Source organism: Zeugodacus cucurbitae, chromosome 2, assembly GCF_028554725.1.
Source record: "Zeugodacus cucurbitae isolate PBARC_wt_2022May chromosome 2, idZeuCucr1.2, whole genome shotgun sequence".
NCBI lineage: Eukaryota > Metazoa > Arthropoda > Insecta > Diptera > Tephritidae > Zeugodacus > Zeugodacus cucurbitae.
In genome coordinates this window covers 75,740,939-75,763,007 of record NC_071667.1, presented here as the reverse complement: position 1 = coordinate 75,763,007, position 22,069 = coordinate 75,740,939, and the positions used below count along the sequence as shown (strand labels likewise).

Sequence of the window (22,069 nt, the reverse complement as noted above, 5' to 3'; positions counted from 1 at the left end):
AAATTGGCGCAGCTGCGTTTGCAGTTTTCCATCTTGACCATTCATTCGTTTTCTATGGTTGAAGTTAAAATGTTGTTTAGTTTACATATCTGTGAATAACATTGTAATGTTTGCGTATTTATTAGTTTAGTTGATGTATTATTTCGAGTTTGAGTGATTTATTTGGCTTATCAAACCTTCAGAGAGCATTACGAAATCCGACATAAAACAACACAGTTCATTAAATGAAACAAATGGTTTTAATGCGGCGATTTATACAAATATAGGACATTATAATAAAAAGGCTAGTGCAAAGTGCAGTGTTTGATAGCGTTTGCAGCATACTCCTTTTAAATAAACCGTATAAACTGAATTCGTATTTCGCTTGAGCAAAGAACTTCAATATTTAACAACTTCCAAAAGCTAACAATTATTGGTGTAGCAACACTGAAGTTGAATTGGAAATATGTATATTGATGTCTTCAGCAGTTCCCATTGTGGTGGGTCGCACCCATTTTAGTATCTAAAGTGCTTTTGTTTTAATTTTGTATTTTTAAGTGTCACGCAAATTACAAAATTACTGTGTTTTTTGTGTGAAATTGTTAATTTGGCTGTGCTTCGAAGTGAAGGTAAAAAATCGATTTGTAATTCCTGCCCAAAAAGTGATTGCCAAAATATCACCACCATTCTTCGTGGTGTTTGTTAACAAGAAAAAAAAGCGCATACTCCTTACGTACTCTAATCCTGAAGCGGGTAAATGAATCTTTTGTGACAAATATACCAATTAAAGTTTGTAAGAAATGTGGCACTTAATTAATGAAGAAAGGTGCTACAAAAATGTGATTTTACCAAAGAAAAACAAATTTTCAATGGTTCCAACAGTTTATTGTAAATTACACTATATTATTGGCTTACTATTATTGCCAATGATAACATCTGCTCACAACTGTCAGCATTTCCATCCCAAAGCGGACGAGGTAAATATCTAATATTACTAAAACTGTTATACTGAATGTATTTACTATTAAGTTTTTTTTTTAATATTTATTTAATATTTTATTTAATGGCATTATCATTAAATGTATATGTATATTATTACACATCTTTTGATTTATCCCCATACACTACTAAATTTAGGTATCGTAATAATTGAGTAAATAAAATCTTGTGTTTGCTTCATTTACTAAATTTCTGAATAATAATAATTTCATTAATATAGTAATAATAGGAATATCCAGACGTAGATTAATTCGTAAAATTTCGAAATAGTTTGCGTTATTTTTTCTTCATTTTATTGAACTTTTTTTCCAACATTGTCAATGCATTTTTTTGAAGGTCACCTGGTGATTTGGTAACTAATAAATATTCATGACTCTGATTTGACGCCTTTACAAACAATGAAATTAAACCTAATACAGTATCCCAAATTTTGTCTTGAATAATATGAATATTAATAAGATAATATTTTATGTCAAATCTGTTAAATGGCCATTAACATTTTGCTGCTGCACAATTTCAATAATGACGAAATATTTAACTTGATAATTGAATATGAATAAAACTAGTATAAAAGTAGTACATATTTACAGGTTTATAGTATACGTAAACAATAAAAAATGCATAAATATGCAGATAATAAAAATACAATAAGGTTAGAGGGTTAAATTTCCATAGTTTATTTTTCAAGTTTTTTTTTTTACAGTTCATAAATAAAACCAGTTGTTATACTCAACTTCCAGTGAGTTATTATATTCATGTTAAAGAAATGGTTTTCAATACAATTTTAGATAAACAGCTGCTGTGAGTTTGTGAATGCCCTAAAGTTCAAATGAGATTGTGAGTTTATTTTTAATAAAACGAAGAAAAATAAAAACGATATAAACAATTTAAATTCCCTTACAATAGTGAATAAAATTACATTCGTTTGAATTTGCCATGACTAATTTAATTGATCAATTAAGTTGTCCAAAGTGAACAACGAATCCAATGAAGTGTAAAAGTTCTTGTAATTGCTACAATAGTTTCACAAGTAGACCTTTTAAGATATTGTGTTGTATGTATGTCTGTATCTATGCAAACGTTGAAATTAACTAAATAAGCGAAGCTCATACAAATATGTGGAGCCGCTTTGCTGAAACAATAAACCTTGTTTACATTTACAAAATGTGAGATTTTTACTATTTTGAGTATTTTAAAGTTATAAATTTGATTATCATGGCATTTTGAAAGAAAAAAATGTAAAGAATCATAGAGGAAATAAGCGTTCAATGATAAAATTTGCTATTGGTTCATGCTCTTATTACATTAATTAATTTTATGTGCGACTATTCATATTCACGTAAATATAAGTTGCACATTTTCTGTAATTTATGCGCATTCAACGAAGAACAATTAAAAAATCGGTACGAAGCCGGATATTCCAAGTAAAGTGTTTCTGGTTTCAACGAACCAACCTTCATTTATTTCTTATTTGTTATTATTGCGACAGTTAGAAATTACGAGTGTTGCTAGTACTGGAATTGTTTAAACTGAATGGTTTATTCTGAGAAAATTCTCTGCATCCAATTTAAATATTTTTTATGTTTTAATTTTTAACAAAAATGTCCGCAATATTATTCATTGTGTGATTATTGTTGTTATTATAATTGAATTGGTTGTAAAATTTTGAAAAAATAATATTATTTCTTGATTACTCAAACACATTTTTTATGCATTTAATTGTTATAGTTCCAATTACATAAGTTTTAATTATATATATAATTAAGTTAGTTTTTCTGTCGTACAAATTTGCAAACATTAAACATAATTTTTAAAGTTTACTCATACAAATATTTGATCAAGTTAATAATGACATATATACAGTTGTTTGTATATGCAGGCACGTACGTACATAACAACCTAGGTAAATATATGCGTTTGGTATATATTTTATCCACAGTAATTGTCTCAGATTTGTTTATTGTTATACAATTTTATGAATACTCAACCATTACTCGAAATACATACATACCTATATTGTATGTATGTATGCCTTGTACGAATGGGCATTGCACGTTGTGCATACTTACCAATTTCCGTAATATGAAGTTTCGAATCTACAACATATAGACAATCACAAACCGTTTTTTGTAAATAATTAACCTGATAATGAAAACAACGAATTAACAATAATAAGACAGCCCTAAGGTTTGTAAAGTCCAAATTTGTATGTAAAAAAGGTAAATTGACCGCATTTGAACTAATTACTACGAATATGTCATAGAAAATATTAGGGTGGATCGCTTTAGTAAATCGTGTCTGAAACGAGCACATAAAGAATAACGAAAATTATATATATTTTTCAATACTCAAGTTTTAAAGATTTTTGTATTTTGATTGATTTTTTAATACAGGGTGCATCAAATGATGATACAATTATTATTTTTTTTTTTTTGAGTTTTGTGGTCAACAATAAGAATATTTTTCTATGAATTTTAAAGCCGAGTATAGATTAGTCGCTTTAAAGTGATTGTTAATGTTTTCAGAATAAGTTTAAGTTGTTTTCGTTATTTTCCATCTTCCAGTCAAATCCGTTTTATACCGTTTTGCGATCCCCACTAATGTTTATTTGAGCACATGCAAACGTATAATTTAACGTCAATCGTTGAACACGCACCTCATCGATGAAGCCAATGAAATCCGTTGAAAATGAAAGTGAAAGCCCGCCGGCTTGGGGTTGAACAAATATGGCAGGTGGCAAAACAAAAACAAAAACAAAATAACGACCGCTATTTATTTTCTATTTTGCTCGCAAACTTCTTAATCAATTTCTTCGAATCAAACAAATTTCATAATTTTTCAACGATTACAGTGCAGCACTTGGTAAACAAAACTTTTTGTAATATTTGAATGTTATTAGTATGTATGTTTGTAAGTAAATTTGTTTATTGATTGCACATACCGTGCAGAGGAAACCAGATTTACCAAATATGTTATATGCAGATACAGTTTCATTGCTAATACACATATGTACCTTTGGGGTATAATGCACGCATACATATTTATATTTGTACAAGTCGTATACGATAACTGTTACCCATAAAAATTTAGGCAGTTGATTTTATGAAGTTATTGTAAGAATTCGAGGGGAAGCATCGGTCCTTTCATGTATCAAGCGTTTTGAAGTGTTTGAGACTCTATATTTTATGCAGTAGGGAATAGAGGCTGAATCCTAAAAGTGTACGCTTTATTAGACCGAATTCCGAATCAGCCTTAAATAAATAAATTTTGGGAGTGTCAACGACAATTTGTGAAGTGAAATATTATATCCCAAAACTTGTTTGGACGATTTGAATTAACACCTTTGACATATTTTGTAATTTGGGTTGCGCTTATCCTGTGCCTACTGTATTCGATCATAATCGTATGGCACATGTACTTTTGCGTGCATTAGTTTAAATTTTAAACTTTACATGAGTGTGTTGTTAATTAGTTGGCTTTTTAATCTGCGAAATAAAAATAAGAAAATGTGAAACTAACGAGACGTTTGCGACCAAATACTCGTATATACATATGGAGTGAATACATCTATATTTGCCTGCAAATCCATTATGTATTCAAGATGCAGCAAATCGCATTTGTCAGTGGTGCAATCGTGCTGAAAGCCATAAATTTATGCATGTGTGTATACATTTTAAAATATAAAAAATATAACTAACGCTTAATGTTATGCGCCAGCCATATAAACCAAAATAAATAATGATCGTACGTATTTTTTAGTATTTCTATGAGTAATAATTCCATATAAAGTGTGTATTCGAGTTGCAAAGAAAACATTTAATTCAATATAAATGTGTAAAATATAATTTTATTCAATTCCGCAGTCAATTGGAAAGAAACTAACAAATCTTACACTAATGAAACACATGATCAGCATATCAAGCCTTGTACGACTCTTATCAAATGAACTTCAAAAGTGCATAAGCGTCTTATAAAAAAATATGATTAGTTTGGTGTACTCGTTTTTGTTGTTGTAATGCACATGTATAGAAAGTATAGACACTTGTGAACATTACGACGTTCAGGTCTATATACGTGACTTTAACGGATCCGGAGTTACTTATATTCAGCCAATGACTAACAAGTCAACAGCAAATATTTTTGCTGCAGCAACAACAATAAACAAAATATTTTTTTCTTATCAAAATAACAGTAATTTTTCTAAAATATTATATTTTATTGAATGCCATTATCGTTAAATGTTCAATGACGAATAACGACAATAGTAAGGGGCGGACAATTTTCAGGAATCAATTTGTATTCATTAGCATTTCAAATGCAGTTGAACTTCCATAACTCGAAGTTCTCCATAGCTTGAACTCTTGACTTGGCAATAGAAGTCAAATTTCATACAAATTTCCTTCCATAACTTGAAGTCTCTCTAACTCGAATTTTTCTTGTGGATTATGATGATTCGAGTTTGGGAAGTTTTGTGCTAGGAACCTAAGTAGTTTGCGCTAAGTTTTGGACTTATTCTGTACTTTCCGTACCATTAGTAGAAAGTACTTTAATAGAGACCACAGTATTCTATTGTGAGAAAAAGTTTGTGTAATCCCACCATAAATTTTCAAGGCCAGAAGAGAAAATATCGTCACATCAGTAAATGTTATGCTCTTCTAGATCATTTATCATATCTCATATCATGTTCTCCAGTGTTCTAAACGCTCGTAAATATTATAAAACAAGCTCACCCAGAGAATTTCATCTGTCCTTCTTCGAACTTTAGTTTATAGATCAATGGTGTATTGTATTATTTATACTTCTCCAAAGTAGTAAAAAACTTGTCTAAATTATTTAAATGTCTTCAAAAACTTATTCAATGTGCATATTTGTCCACATATATATATAAATATTTAGAATTACAACACCAGCGACATCTATAAGATGATTTGAATATTAGAATCTGATTCTTATTGCATCAAATTGCTTAGCTTCTTAAATTTCGAAATATAGTTTCGAACAATTACAATTTCGAAGCATATACAAGGTGTGTTCAAAAAATAACGGGATTTTTTTATTATTGCAATTGTTAGCTGTATTCATCGCTTACTTTGTCTGTAGCACCCGCTAAGGTAAGACGTGTTTCTATGAGCTTTGTGATTTTCGTTTGTTCAAAGCTCATACTTAATTGCTTGTTCGTGAATTCTTAGCCAAACACAATACTGTAACGTTGCACCAGCTTCTATAGACATGACTCTGTGTGACCTTTTCCTATTTCTAAAAATAAAAGGGCAGTCGACAAACCGCTGGAAGAGCCAAAGCCTATCCCAAGAATCAAGTTTGAGAAGTATTTCGATTATTGGAAGAAGTGCTGGCATAAGGGCATAATATAGAATGGGGACTATTTTGAAGGCGACAACAATAATGGCGAATAACGTAATGAATAATTTTTTTTTTTTTTAAACGAAAATTCCCATTATTTTTTGAACACATCTCATACCTAGGTTTTAGCGTACTACCTGTATATTTAATTCAATAAAATGTCTTTGTTTTTTTTAGCTCAAAATTGAAATTATTCAAATGCCATGAAAAACGAAAAACCTCTTTCCACCACTCGACCACTATTTGATAATTACAGTTAGACTTTCAAAATTCAAATTTCCACTAATGTGCGTACGTTAATATTTTTTTAAATTTAATTTCAAACACCGCGACGTTAAATGCAAAATTATATAAAAGTGAATGTGTGCAATACTCTTACATTTATGCTTACATTACAAATACAATATATATATGTATATACATACATACATATATACATACGTAATACATAAACGCATTGTGCATAAATACGAGTAGTGGCGGCGATCATTTATCATTTTTTGACGAATACTTCGACGTTTGATTACTAATTTACCCCAAAACCCCCAAAGCTAGCAATAATTTTCGTCAGTCTGTTGTAAAAATAAATGCGCATGCGTGTATGTGCGCATTTGGCCGAAAAATCTCTGTATGTGTGTGTGTGTAATGTGTCCATGCACGTGTATGTGAACAAATTGGTTTATGGTGTAAATTGCAAGTCATGAACACATACAATACGAGTATGATTCCAAAAAAAACAACAACAAAAATAAATTTAAAGGTTATTGATATTATTGCAAGCGGTTTTTTTGGCTTACCGGTATCTGAGCTCAACTCAACAACTCAGTCATCATATATTACTGTAAATTGAGTGGTGATACTTACTCTACGCAAGAATGCTTTTGGCTGTCTTATTTGTTGATATCTTTTGTTGTCTAGCAAAGGTTTCTCAGTAGACACTGCGTAAGGCGATAATGGCTTTTCCGTTAATCACTTGTAGCCTAGTTTTTTTTAATTCCCGCGGTACTTATTGAACGATGGTAGTAGCAAAAGCTTCTCAGAGGAAGACAAATTCTTGAGAAGCAGATACGTTAGAGTGCGATGAATGAGACAGTCATATCACCATTGAACTACTGAGGGAGTTCTGTATAAATAAACAAGAAAAGTTCGAATGTAACCGAAATATTATATTCGCAATGTTATTAAGATAACACACAATTTGACCTATATATTCGGATTAAAGATAACGGATATTCGGATAAAATACGAAAATCATTATATATAGTATATAAAGCCGGGGGTAATTCCTGAACCGAGTTCATTCATTTTTACCACCAAGTTACATTATAACCAAGACTAAACGCTCATTTGATTTTTTTATGATATCTCACATATTAACTGATATATAAAGCCCCACCGGATAGGGGAGCTAAGGCAGTTATAACCCGATGTCTCCCAGTTTTGGTACAGAAACCCTTTATGAGAAGAAAAGGATTTCCTCTGAATTTCTTGAAAATATCTGAGAGGTTTAACGGTATTTTCGTTAAAATTATCAATTGGCACTGTGGCATTCATGTTCAATAACTGGGGCCTTGAAAATTCATTATCCGATTTCGACAATTTGTAAATGATGAGTGATACCACACCTCAAATGTAGTGTATGTGTAAATTTTGTTCCGGTATCTTCATTGGTTCTTGATGTACATATGTATTCTAAAGTGAACGAATCAGATGGATTATACAATTATTTTATGACAAGTAGTAGATTTCGCATAGATTTTTCATGGTTTCAAGAAAATATTATTTCCAAATTTCATTGGCCGAGTAGTTCTTGAGATATGGTTTTGACTTAAAAGTGAACGACACCACGCCAAACAGCTGTTATGTGAACAAGACTATTATACTCTGTGGAACATGTTGCGAGAATAAATAAACCAAGTCTTCTATCAAATGGCTATGAGGTAACTTTGCAGACTCAAACTTTAAAACTAAAATAACACAAGTTTACAAATTCAGGTCAACTTTTGGATCTGAGCAGATAAGAACGATTCTTAACTATATTTGATATGCTGAATTCGAATATGCATTTAGATTTTTAAGATTGATTCTAGTTTCCGAGTTCTCGCATGATAGCACCATTGCGCTGTTACAAGCACAGTTTGCAAGCACAGTAATTAAATACCGATTGAGGAAAATTCTCCCAATCTTACACGACATTTTCCTGCCACCTCTTCACATTAAACTAGGCCTTATAAAGAACTTCATCAAAGCATTAAACCGAGAAGGACCGGCTTTTCGGTATTTAGTTAAGTTGTTTCCTAAATTGTCATATGAAAAATCAATTAAGGAATATTTGTCGGACCTGATATAAGAAAATTAATGGCTGATAAAAAATTTACAAAATGTTTATCGCCCGATGAAGCAGCCGCATGGGCATATTCAAAATATTGTTCACCACTTCCTTGGTAATCACAAATCCCCTAATTTTAAGGAAATTATTGGCGATATGTTGCAAAATTATCGAATGATTGGAGCTAGAATGTCTCTAAAGATCCATTTTCTGCATTCCCATCTCGATTTTTTTCCCGAAAACTACTGTTGGACTCTAATACGTGAAACAGATACTAAACAATACAAAAGGCAAAGGCACCAATCTACATTTCTAATATGTTATGAATATTATTTGACAAAAATCATAAAAAATTAAATTCGTGATTATTTCAAAAACTAGAATCAATCTTAAAAAACGAAGATTCGGATTCAGTGTCATCAGTTGTCATAGAAACCACTTTTGGTTGCCCAGATCCAAAACCGTGTATACTTGTGTAATTTATAATATTTTGGTCATCATTATCATTTCATTAGATCGACTTTCAATAATTCGCCACACTCTCAATATCACTCTCTCTCATTTAGCAGTGTCTATCTTTTACGCTGCAGATATAGATACCTTATTGTGTCAGTTGTACCATACTTACAGATATACAGTTATGTCATTGTCGGCTGTCGAAACTAGCGTGAAATGCGATCACATTGCTCAGGCATATAGTGTGTTCGGAAGATTATCCGTGAAAATAGTACAAAAATATGAAAAATTTTATAAATCTATATACTCATACATATGTATATACTCGTATTAGAGTACATAACTATTGCATTATTTTTATATAAATATGAAAGCAAACTTACACCAAATAATTTCATTGTAATCTTATCCATTTTAGGTTGTCCATGGCGTTCGCATCGAGACGGCGGACTCGCTGCATCCACAACAGAGCACACACAGCATACACAAACGCAGCACCGTTACCGCTGACCAGCCACTGCGAATTTTACTCTTCTACGATGAATCTGTTTTCAGGTTAGCCCTCTCGCCCTCTCTAAATGCATATATCTCTTGTTATTTTATTAAATTAAATCATGGCCCACATGAGTACTTACGTAAATACATATCTACATACTCAAGTTCAAATCATAAAACTAATTGCATTTAATAGAATAATAACTTAGTTAGCTCGATGGAGGCGTAGAATGTGCCAAACACATTACTTCGTGTGTATAAAGATGGAAGATGTTGTTTTTTTATAATACTGTCTGACCAAAAATATTCTTATATGTTCATTTCGTTAACGAGGCTGGTTTTAATATTCAGTCATTAAGCTAATTATTACCATTGCATTTCGAAGGTACATTGAAACCTGTCTTATAGAGATTACCTATTTTGTTATTAATGGAGTGATTTTTGAATTGATTGATTTTTAATGAACTGCCTATAAATTTCGTCGGCGGAGACAAATCGGCTTTAGATGTTATAAAAATGTATTCTAAGATATGCTCTGCTGAGTTCTCATTAGTACCGATAACAGGTGGTTCTACAAAAACCGGATATATTTTTTCAAAGATTCCTCGCGTGTTGCGAACTATGTTACAATTGGTCACATTTGAAAAAGTTAGGACTTTGTTTATCTCGGAACCAGCATAAATGCCACCAACAATCCAAGTCTGGAGATGAAGGGCAGAGTAACTCTGGCCAACAGGTGCTACTTTGAGATAGATAGGCAATTTAGAAACAGATCCCTCTCTGGACGAACACAAATTACCCTGTATAAGTCTCTTATCATTCCCGTCCTATTATATGGCGCAGAAACATGGACGATAACAACCCGAGATGAGAAGGTACTTGGATCATTCGAGAGAACTGTTCTCCACAAGATCTTTAGAACAACAACAACTGATTGCACGACACCTGAGATCGAGCCATAATAAAGATACTTATTGATATCAGGGAGAATGACGAAAGCTTAGAAAAAATTTACATATTTCATATCGAGGTTCTCAAACAATTTTGTGGAAAAGTATTAATTAAAATTTCTTGAAATTAATCATTAGTAAAAAGTGTCATCCTGAAAAGAGAGACTTTCGAAATGAGTCGCTGCACTCCTCGAAATGGCAGTGCTGTATAAAATTGCACGGAGTCTCGTTTCAAGCTGTTCATACTAGTAGCTCTATATGTATATAGTCTACGCTTAGTTTTAATTACAAAATCTATTTTGGTAAACTTAATCTGATTGAAATTAAAGTTAAATAAAATAGCGCGTGTTATCTTAAATGGTTAAACAGTGATTATGGGTAAATTGCATAGCAATCTCGAATGTAAAAACGCTTAATTAGCCGCTTATATGTACATATGTATGCATGTATGCCAAATGTGTAGACTACATACATATATCCCAGTAGTGAATATGAAGAGAAAGCTTTCACGCACAGTCGTTGCGAAAGTAATTACAAATTTGATGAGGTTGAATGAAGAGTTTCTTTCATAAGAGCACTTACTTTTTAAATAAGAAAGCTTGTCAAAACTCTGTAAAACAGTAAACTAATACTTTTTTGACTTACGAGGCAACTCTATTTTATTTATCTAAATCAATGCTAAATTTCAGTTATTAAATCATATTATATATTTATATTTAGTAAATGAAGTGCACATTTCTCTACTGGGTTCTATGTACTATATACAAACGCATTTTAAATAAATTTAATTATTTCCTTATTGTACATTTACGATTTGTAAATTATAATGCGCAATGTTCAGGTGTTGTTTCTTGACTGCGATCGCAATCATCGTTTCCCGTGAACACTCACTAACCAACTTCCAGCTTTGGCCGGCATTCAGCGCGTTCGATTGCACATATGTATACTCGTACAAGCATTCAATATAATTTCTTTTGTGCAAATTTGTGTAAGTTTCATTTAATTGCTAATTTTCCGCAAACTTAATTTGCTGTTTTGCGTAGTTGAACAGGTTTCTTGTAGTTGACGCATTAGCGCTGGTTGCCCTTGATAATTGCGTTTGCATTTGACGGCTACATTAGGGGGGTACTTATGGTTTAAGTTGCTGTAGTGTTGGAAATTCATTCATTAAATTTCGTGAAATATATTTAGTGTTTTTTAGAGTTAATATATTTATAGGAAATCATTTAGTAAAAATGAGATATTAATATGCAAATTTTACTACAAAAATATAGAAATAAAAATATTAATTTTTAACAAATTAATTTTTTTAATTAATGCGTATATTTATTTTTTTCAATCAAACTTTTTTCTTTCATATTTATTTATTTATTGAATATGCTTTTTAAAGCCTAACAATAAGTTATTAACTCTTAACTCTATTAAAAATCAAACTGATTTAATATGAATTTAAATAACTTCTGCTAGTGAAAATGTTAGGGAATAACCCAATAAAATTATAAAAAAAATTGAATAAGAATAAAATAAAAATTAGTTTTAAAATTTTAAAACTTAATGTTATTGTTAATACCTTACAAAATTCAAAAAAAAAAAATCCGAGTCTTGAAAAAATTTAAATGTCACACCCTAATGTTGGTATTGGTAAATCTGTAGATGTGAATGACTCCACATATTCTCAAGATCGATTTGTACATTAGTTTATAAAAAAAAACGTGCTCAATACTTACATACAGCTGCGTCCAAATTAATATGAAAGTAATGAGACGATTTTGTGCGATTTAATTTTATACATATTTTTATTAGAAAGGAATGAATATTAATATCCAGAGATTATTTATGAAATGAGTAGATTATTCTGTTCATTCGACTGTCTACTTAAGCAATAATTTTAGTAAAATAAATTAAATGAATTTCAGACCAAATATACGATTTAGCTAATAATTTGATAAAAACAAGATATAGAGAGCATACAATTTGTAAAATATGAGCGATGTTTAAGGATTGAAGAATATTTAATTATATTTTCGAAGCTTTGAGCTAACATAAATATCATTAGCCCTATAAATATTACCGACGGTTTTTATCTATTTTTAATTGTGTTTTTTAAAACAAAAACAAGTATGTTTCTTTTCTTAGTACTGATAATACTTTATTTAAACAAATAAAAAAAAAAATAAATAAAAACACCGAATCATTAATTTTTTTCTATTTTTTTTTTTAATTTATGATTATACACAGTCAGTAGACTAGTATTTAATCGATAGTATGGCAATAAAGCCATACATGCTCACAATAAATTAAATGCCTCCATATTTAAATTTACTTAGACATGAAACCCTCTAAATCTAAACCGCTTAGATTGGACAAAACATATTGGGCCTAATCTTTGAATCCGTTTCCATCGAAAAATAGTTCGATACGATCGAAAACCGATACGTTGAAATCATTGAAATCTTATTTTTGATACAAGTGAACTCACTTACCGACTTGATAAAATACATTCCGTGGCTAATAGATGTCACTACGAATCTGCAAAATCGAAAATTTTGGTCGAAATCTATCCGTTGGTGAGTGAGTTGCGGAAATTTAAAAGAAATGAACGATTTGTAAGTTTTTATGGAAATAATTACTGATGACGGACAAAATTATATTTTGAATGGATATTGTAGAGACAAGAGACAAAAACACACAAACAAAAATAAATTTAAGGTGCTTAAAAAAAATATAAAGTTGCCCTCCTCGAAATAGCGAAATACTATTTTCAATGAACCTTTTTGAGAAGATATTTCACAATAGTTAAACGGTGTAGGTTCTCCAATCCTGGACTAAACTGGATGAAAGAAAATGTGTTAAGGCAGCATGTGTATATATTATGGGTTATTAAAGTATTTTATTTATAGTTTGAAACTGATTTTAAGTTTGTAACAAAAAAATGACAAAAACGTGCAACGCATATCTAAAAGAGGGAGTGGGCCCTTCATCTTAGTAACTTGTAAGTTCACTCGATGAAAAGGTTAGTTTTAAACCTTTTTTTTTAACGAAGCAAAAAGCACAGACAATTTCATTTATCAAATTTGTCGCATTTATCGATGAAGGTCGATAAAACAGTTTTGCTTTCTCACTTTGTGGTAAAGCAGTTTATCGACGGAATGCATGATTGCATGGAAATTTTCGATTAAAAATCTTTTTATATTGAAATCGAATTCGTTACGGATTCAATGATTAAGCCCATTATACTCTTTCTTTTTATAATTTTCAAAGGCATGTTCCCAAACGTTTTGAGAAATATACTTTGTTGAAGAGTTCTTTAAGAGAAGCATTTTCACACATTAAAATACAAAAAAAGCAAAATATTTTCAAATTATTATAAAATAAACTCTATGTAAAACTTAGGGCGTATACATTTGTTCTGGAATTATTATTTATTTATGATAAATTAAGCAAATCTGTCTTAATTTATTGACACATTTCGTAGAACAAAATGAATTACTTTATGTTTACTTAATAGATAAATTACGTTACAGTTTTAAAGTGAAGATATTTTAATCACCTACTGAGAATGTGGGCTTGTAATTTCCATATATTTGCAAATATTAGCATAGTTGAAATTAAAACCGCAACAATATTCAACAATATTTAATAAAATGCAAATATAAAAAAATATAAAATACAGTGTAAAGATTAATGTCGGAAAGTAAGGAATTTACCCCACTTATAAGATTAATTAACACAGTGGGCAAATGTGCCGACAATGCGCAGCTGTAAACACGGACATATTACATAAATTTAAACTGGAGCTACTTTCGTCCCACCTATAATGCCTCATTCACCTGGATTTTATGAATAATCGTTTTGTGTTAAGTACAGAATATTATGCAATATTATTGTTAGGACCGTAATCTGATGTAATTTTCTAGTTGTAAATGCTAACTTATATATAAATGTGATGTGTGTTAGTTCTGCATAGATACAAAATATACAATACAGAAAAATTAGCATTTTTACAAATAGGGGTATCCACTAAGTCGAGAAAAAGCTGAGAGGAATTGAAATTAAATAAATTTTTTTATTAAATTCAACACCATTTCTTTTATATAAAAAATTTCTCTCGGCCACAGTGAATACGCCTAAGACGTTGCCGTGCAAAAATTATAACAGTTCTTCGTGCTATAATACTGTAAGTGATACAGTGCACTTGTTTCGTTAATTAGTTCTCAGTAGATTAGTTCATACTATACAGTTGCACACATACAACTAAGCAAAACACATCTGTACACACATATAGGAATGCAGTTTTAATTTATGCCTTGTACCTACAGCGACAGTAAATAATGTAATAAAAGACAAATCTTTAGAAACACACAATGCACGGAACAAGTTTTTTTTTATTAAGTCACATTTTTTTTTAATATTATTATATTTAGAAAACTAATATTTCTTGTTTTGACACGACTTAATATCACAAATCAAATGCGATTATTGCTTAAAACGGTGAAACGGTGCCTGTTAAAGGGGAAATTTAGGTTTAATTTTTTTTTTGGTAAAACATGCTCATCGCTAAGTTTTATCAAAATATTTTAGAGTATAGACACAGTTTGAATCATTTGGGATTTCCCAATAAAATACGGTGGAACTTCCATAACTCGAATTTCTATAACTCGAAGTTCTCCCTAACTCGAACATCTGAAGTGGCAAAAGGAGGCAACTTTCATACAAATTTCCTTCCATGAATCGAACTTTTTGGTCAGGCCATAATACAATTTTTTTTACTATCAAGGAACAATTTTAAAGGAGTTTCTCTATATCATAAGGAGGCGAACAAAAAATATGATATTACACTTATGGAATGCATAAATGATATAATAAAGGCATGGGATACAGACGTCAAGAGCCAAACAATAGTAAACTGTAACAATCAAAATTACGGAATTTACGTTTTAAGTTTATATACATAAAACTTTATGCAAAGTAAATAAATAAGACTGTGTAAAAATCTATATTTTACAGATTTTTGAAAAATTGTAAGTTTTAATTAAAATGCTATACTTCGAAGTCTCTCTAACTCGAAGTTTTTTTGTTGATAATGGTGATTCAAATTAGAGAAGTTCCACTGTACATATAATGTACGATTATATGGCGGATTTTCAAGAGAGAGATCACTAGATCACTATCACTATTCAGAGTTCTTTGTAAAGTCAGAGAAAAGTCCTTTATTCCGTTATCTCAACTGGATTATTGAAAGTGTGTAGCCTAGGTGTTTCAGCGATGATTTCACAAAGACAAAGATGATAGAACGAAGTGTTTTACATCGTATTCTTCCAAGAAACTTCTACAACCGGTACCGGTGATATTAAAACGCAGGATAGGCACTCTCATTCGCTCTTATTCTGCTGATACTGCTCTAACCAGACACCCATATTATACTCATACGAGGTGTTTAAAAAAATAACGTGAATTTTTGTTAAAAAAAATATATGTATCCAATCTTCTACATTAATGTTTTCGTCTTCAAATAGTCCCAATATAGATATCCAGCACTTATGGCAGCGCTCCTTCCAATCGTCGAAACACTTCTCAAATTCGATTTTTGGGATAGGCTTTGGCTCTTTCAGTGATTTCTCATATGCTTGTAAAACGACAGCCCTCTAAGGTTCTCTTTATATTTGGAAATACTATACACATATAGATAAATGGCACACATAACCATATTTGGCGAATATGGAGGCTGGTGCTTCGGTACTGTATTCTTTTTGACTAAGATTTCAGGAACAAACAACGAAGAGTGAGCTTATAAAAAGCGAAAATCGCCAAGCTCATTAAAACACGTATAACTTAGTTACTATAGATTAAGTAGTACTTCAGCGTCATGTATATAATTCAACACAATAAAAAATAAAAAAAAAATCGACAATTGAAAATTTTAAAATTCCCGTTATTTTTTGAACGTACCTCGTATATAATATTATGGCTTTAAATATAGGGATGAAACTACATATAAATTTTCTATTTAATTCTTATAAATAATTTAAAATTCTTCTTCTTATTTTCTCTTTACAGATTGGATGAAGACAAGTTTGAGTTAATCAACGTAAGTGCACCTCGCGACTGTTAATTTGTTTAACATTTCTCTAACTTATATCGATATTACAGAACACAGTATTACCAGAGGCAGTACAATTTTGGGAGCAGGCGCTTATGGTGCGCGAAACAAAGGGTGTCATTAGGCTAAACAGGTTAGTACGATTATATTATACTATAATATTTATAGATTATCCTTTTTATTTTTTATAGAAAATGCAATAGCACACAAGTATTTGTGAAAAATGGTCTGACGCACTGCATCGACAACTGCAAAAAGGTGACGATGTGCGGCGAAGTTGAAGTTCCCAAAGAACATTTAGATGTGAGTATATTATTCAAATGAAATGAGTATTCAGCTGGTTTTAAGTAAAAAAAGACTTAGGTCTGAGAAGAGGGTATTGCCAAGGTAAAAAACAATAATTTTCCTTTAATTTTTTTAGGTATGTCGCGTCTGCAATGCCACCGGCCAAAATTGCCGCAATGATGAGTCCACACAGGCGGGTGAGGGCATTGAAAATGCCGACTTTATATTCTATGTGTCGGCACGTCAAACGGAACGCTGTCATAAGGGTCTAACGGTTGCCTATGCAGCACATTGTCAACAGGAAGCACATTTAGATCGACCCATTGCGGGTCATGCCAATTTGTGTCCGGAGAGTATAAGTACAAAGCCACAAGAACTACAAACACTGCTATCCACGGTGAAACATGAGATTCTGCACGCCCTTGGCTTTTCGGTCAGTCTTTATGCATTCTTCCGCGACGATGAGGGACGACCACGAACGCCGCGTAAACCGGATACAGGGAAACCCTACTTAAATGAGAAGTAATTAAATATTTTATTTTATACACAATAGCAAATACATGTTTCTACTCTCTCCTTTCTCTCGTCCAACAGATTGCAAATCCATCAGTGGAGCAATGAGACAATACGTAAGGTGGTGCGCGAAAATTGGGCGGTACGTGGCGGTCATGTGCGCAAAGTTGTCGATATGATGGTGACGCCACGCGTTGTGGCCGAAGTGCGTAATCATTTTGATTGTCCACTACTGGAAGGTGCCGAATTGGAAGATCAAGGTGGTGAAGGCACATCCTTAACGCATTGGGAAAAGCGCATTTTAGAGGTTAGTAATATAATGTTGTTTTTTTTTGTAATATAATATTTATAATTTAATATTTATTTTTTAGAATGAGGCAATGACGGGCACGCATACACAATCGCCAGTATTTTCACGTATAACGCTGGCGTTGATGGAAGACTCCGGCTGGTATCGTGCCAATTACAGCATGGCGGCACCCTTGTCTTGGGGTAAAGGTTTGGGTTGTAATTTCGTTATGCGCAGTTGCAAAGAGTGGATACAAGCAAATAACGGCAGGTGGGTTTCAAATATTTTTTTTATCTCGTGAAAATTTTACGCCTATAACCCTAACATATATGGAATAAAGCTTTTATTCTCAACATTTTATTTAATATTCTGGAACTCCATATGGTATCGCTAAGAACCAAACCCCAGTTTTGGTTTTGCGGTTGCCGGTCTAACATAACCTAACCTTTATTTAACATTTATAACTGCATATTGCGCCATTTGCATACATATAATTACTATATTTATTATAATCTATATTAATTGCATAAATCACTTCAATATTCTTTCCTTTATGCACACAAATAGTACGACTAACGAACGGGATAATTGGTTGCGGTATGCGTCAAATCAAAACTAATTGAAAGTTCTTACAATATAGATAATTAAGCGCATTACTATCCATTACAGAGGCCGTTCAATTCACCCATTCTGCTCGAAAGTAAAACAGGATCCCTTGCAAACGGAATGCACCGACGATCGCAATTCAGTGGCATTGTGCAATCTAATACGACATGATTACGAGCTGCCAAAGAAATATCAGGTAATTTGCATACATTAGTCGGTATAATTGAACATGAATGGGCACTATATAACACTACACTTTTCTATAGAATTTCGACAGCATAAATCATGTGAAGAGCGGTGAGGAAGGCTACTACGGCGGCTCAGTATCATTGGCTGATCATTGTCCCTATATACAGGAGTTCACATGGCGCAGCAAAAACGTAATTGTACGCGGTTCGCATTGTCGCTTTGTCGAGAATAATCCAAGTAAGCAATATGTGTGCAACAGTTATACACAAAGCAATTATTATTATAAGTTTCATTTTTATTAAATTTAAATTCTCGCTTTATATTTTTAGAACCTGAAAAGAACTTTGCGCTGGAGAGCTATGGCATTGGTTCGAAGTGCTTCGATCACAGTGACTTTATGTGGGAGGAGCGCTCGTGTCATCAAACACGCGAATGGCAACACTGGGGCTCCGGTTGCTACAAATACGAATGCTCCGACGGGCGTCTACATATATTAGTGGCAAATTACACATACACTTGCTTCTACCCGGGTCAAACGCTGTCGATACGCATCAATGCGAACGATTGGCTGCATCGTGGCGCGATCATATGTCCACCATGCCATGAATTGTGTGGTGAAGCTTTCGCTGAAAGAGGCGAGGAGTGTCGCATGCGTGAGGAAGCGCCACCGGCTAATAAATATCCGCGTGATACACTGACGTGTGCGGCGTGTGTGAGTGCGGCCTACTGCCGCACATTATTGCTTGTTGCCATAATTTCTGCATTTAGTTGGCGTCGTACGCATATTTTTATTGCTTAATCATTTTGATTTTGCGGTTAAGACAATTTTTTCCTTATTCTTATTTTTTTATTTAGCCCTTCCGCAGTTATAGCATATAATATATGAAACGACATGTCCTTATTGTATAAACTATAATGTAAATAGTAACTATATAACTCAGCTAGAATTAAGTAAATGTGTTATAAAGTGATTTTAAGCATGTTCAAATGTAGTTATAAGCTCAAATTTAACAAATTTCTATTTTAGTTTCTCATTATTAAGTATACTCATTTAGTGTGAAATATTTGAAAGCCGAGTATGCCAACTGTATATACTCGAAAAAATTAGTTAAAATTATTTTCTAAATTACATAACAAAAATTATTAATAATAATGCATTTTCATAAGCTAAAGACTGAGCTCACCATATTGGGTACTCAAACATAATAATCGCCAGCAATTGGCATGCAGGCATAAGACACGCAACTGAATAACATTTATTTCATTTGGCTTGAGTGCAACCACTACAACTGAGTTGTTGCTTAGATTAAATAATTATATCGCATGCGATTTTGTGAAGTCTTTTAAATGATTTGTTTACTGTATTTCACTTTTTGTATTATTAAAATCGATTTTTGTGATAAATTCTTTGCCGTCAGGGCATTTCAGCTATTTTAAAAAGTGAATTTACACTTCAATATGATTTTCAATATTAAAATTATAGCTTTGATTTAATATTTTTATATCATGCTACTTTAAATATAGATTACGATACGAGTATTTGTTAAAGTAGTCATTTAGTTTCTGGAAAGTGCTGTTGGAGTGATAGCCTTAAACGGCGGGAGGTTTAACCATAAACATGTTTGGTTATATATTTGTATGTTTAAGCAGATTGTAGCAACATATGTATTAACTTCTAATTCCGACAGAGTTGCTTGCGTTTGTAGATTAATATAAATGAGCAAAATCGCTATAATGTTATATTGTTGTAATAAAAAGGCTATTAAGCGATGTATTTTGAATGTAAAAAGGCATATTTTTAATATAATTTAGTCAATAATTGCATTTTATGGCACCCGCAACTTGTCCTATAACACTATACGACAAAATCGATTTTTTTCTGGGTATTGCACCAAACTAATATTTTCCAGAAGATTGAGTGATAAGTAAAAAAAATAATTATATTCTCCAATTTTCGAAGTTAGTCTACAAAATCGAAAATTTTGAAGTTCGAAAAAAGAGCTTTTTAAAAATATAAAAGTTATAATTTAGCTTATATCTATATTTTGTAGATTTTTTAATAGTTATGTATATCTTGTAATTAATAATATTTTTTAAATGCCCTTTTTTCGAACTTCGAATCTAAATATTTGGATTTTGGAGGCTAACTTCGAAAATCGGATAATACAATACCCAGCTGAGTGTTGTACAGTTCATATATAAATGCAAGATAATTCATGGTTGGATCGAATCGATGAATAGTATAGACTTGTAAATTCGATTTCTTTACTAGTTGACTAAAGAGGGGGAAATAGGTTTCCACGCACAGAAAAGAAGATTAATACTGAAAACTTAAAATTCCAAAGCTGCTAAACAGATATGCTTTATTTGCATTTGACTATAATATATTGTTTTATTGCTTTTTTATTTCACTTATACGTACATATATATATGAGAAAAATGTATATTCTTAGAAATGAGTACTCGTACATTGCTGCCTACAAGCAATTTGTCTAACTACTATAAACATATGCAGTGTATATTTATATATATATATATATATATATATATGTACATATATCACAGCATTACTAATTGCTACTCTACATATAATTCAAATTGTGATTTATAATATACATAAATTTTTAGGCGAAACATTACTTTAACTATAATACTAATAATTGAAAGTCTTCTAGAAATTGTATACCATACATTCCCGTTATATAACGTTCCGTACTAGGACCTGCCCTACATGTGACTACATATATACATATATTTAATAAAACAAAAACTATTGTTGTTTGTTTTTTGAGGCAACTTTATATGCTCAGTGTAATTGTATGTATGCGTAATGCATTTTAAACGCCTAAATGTAGGCTCAATACTATAGTATGTAATTTGTTGTTCGAATGTGTGAAGCAACATATATAAATATAAAATAACATGAATTAACAAACACATTACAGCGATACTAATTAAGGGTGCCACATACAGGTTTTAAAAATATCATAAACTATAAAACTATATTTTAAGCGATGACGAATTTTAAAGAAATACACACATACATATATACATATATAATTAATTAAATACTTTTGATTTAGTAGTAAAAAGAAAATATTTTGGAAATACTATTCATTTATGTTCTAACGCTATGTTTTTGTAATTAATTAGTTTTTTTATTTTATTTCCAACATAAACTATTGAAATGCGCAAATTATCATAACAAAATAAAAAATATGTATATAATAGTTAATTATAATGTTGTGTTTGATTTAAAATTTTTTGTGACCAAGTGTATGGAATTCGTGAAAAATTCCTTAGGAAATCATACATTTGAAATAGAGCTTTTGATGCAAAGAATTGTGAATTCTGCTACTTTCGAGAGATTATTCATGTCTGTAAAAGATTTTCATGCTCACTTGGGTTCTACTAAGATGAGCAAGAGTCTAGCGTCCCATCGACTAATCGGTCTCAGCATCGACATCGGTCAGTATCGGCCGAAAAGTTCAACAAGGTAATCGCCTCTATATTGCCGA

General features: G+C 31.5%; 1 protein-coding gene across 2 annotated transcripts; it reads left to right on the top strand.

Annotated features, from left to right (window-relative positions):
* Positions 1-28: 28 nt before the first annotated feature.
* LOC105211372 (leishmanolysin-like peptidase) lies at positions 29-21,462 on the top strand. Of its 2 annotated transcripts, XM_011182764.3 has the most exons (12): positions 29-956; positions 9,543-9,679; positions 16,627-16,657; positions 16,720-16,802; positions 16,861-16,972; positions 17,091-17,476; positions 17,549-17,774; positions 17,839-18,026; positions 18,324-18,353; positions 18,426-18,558; positions 18,629-18,788; positions 18,881-21,462. In XM_011182764.3, the coding sequence occupies exons 1-12, from the start codon at positions 780-782 to the stop codon at positions 19,348-19,350; spliced, it is 2,133 nt and encodes a 710-aa protein (XP_011181066.1). In that variant the 5' UTR covers positions 29-779; the 3' UTR covers positions 19,351-21,462. The 2 variants fall into 2 exon arrangements, with proteins under 2 accessions (XP_011181066.1, XP_011181067.1); XM_011182765.3 differs by lacking the exon at positions 18,324-18,353.
* Positions 21,463-22,069: the final 607 nt, after the last annotated feature.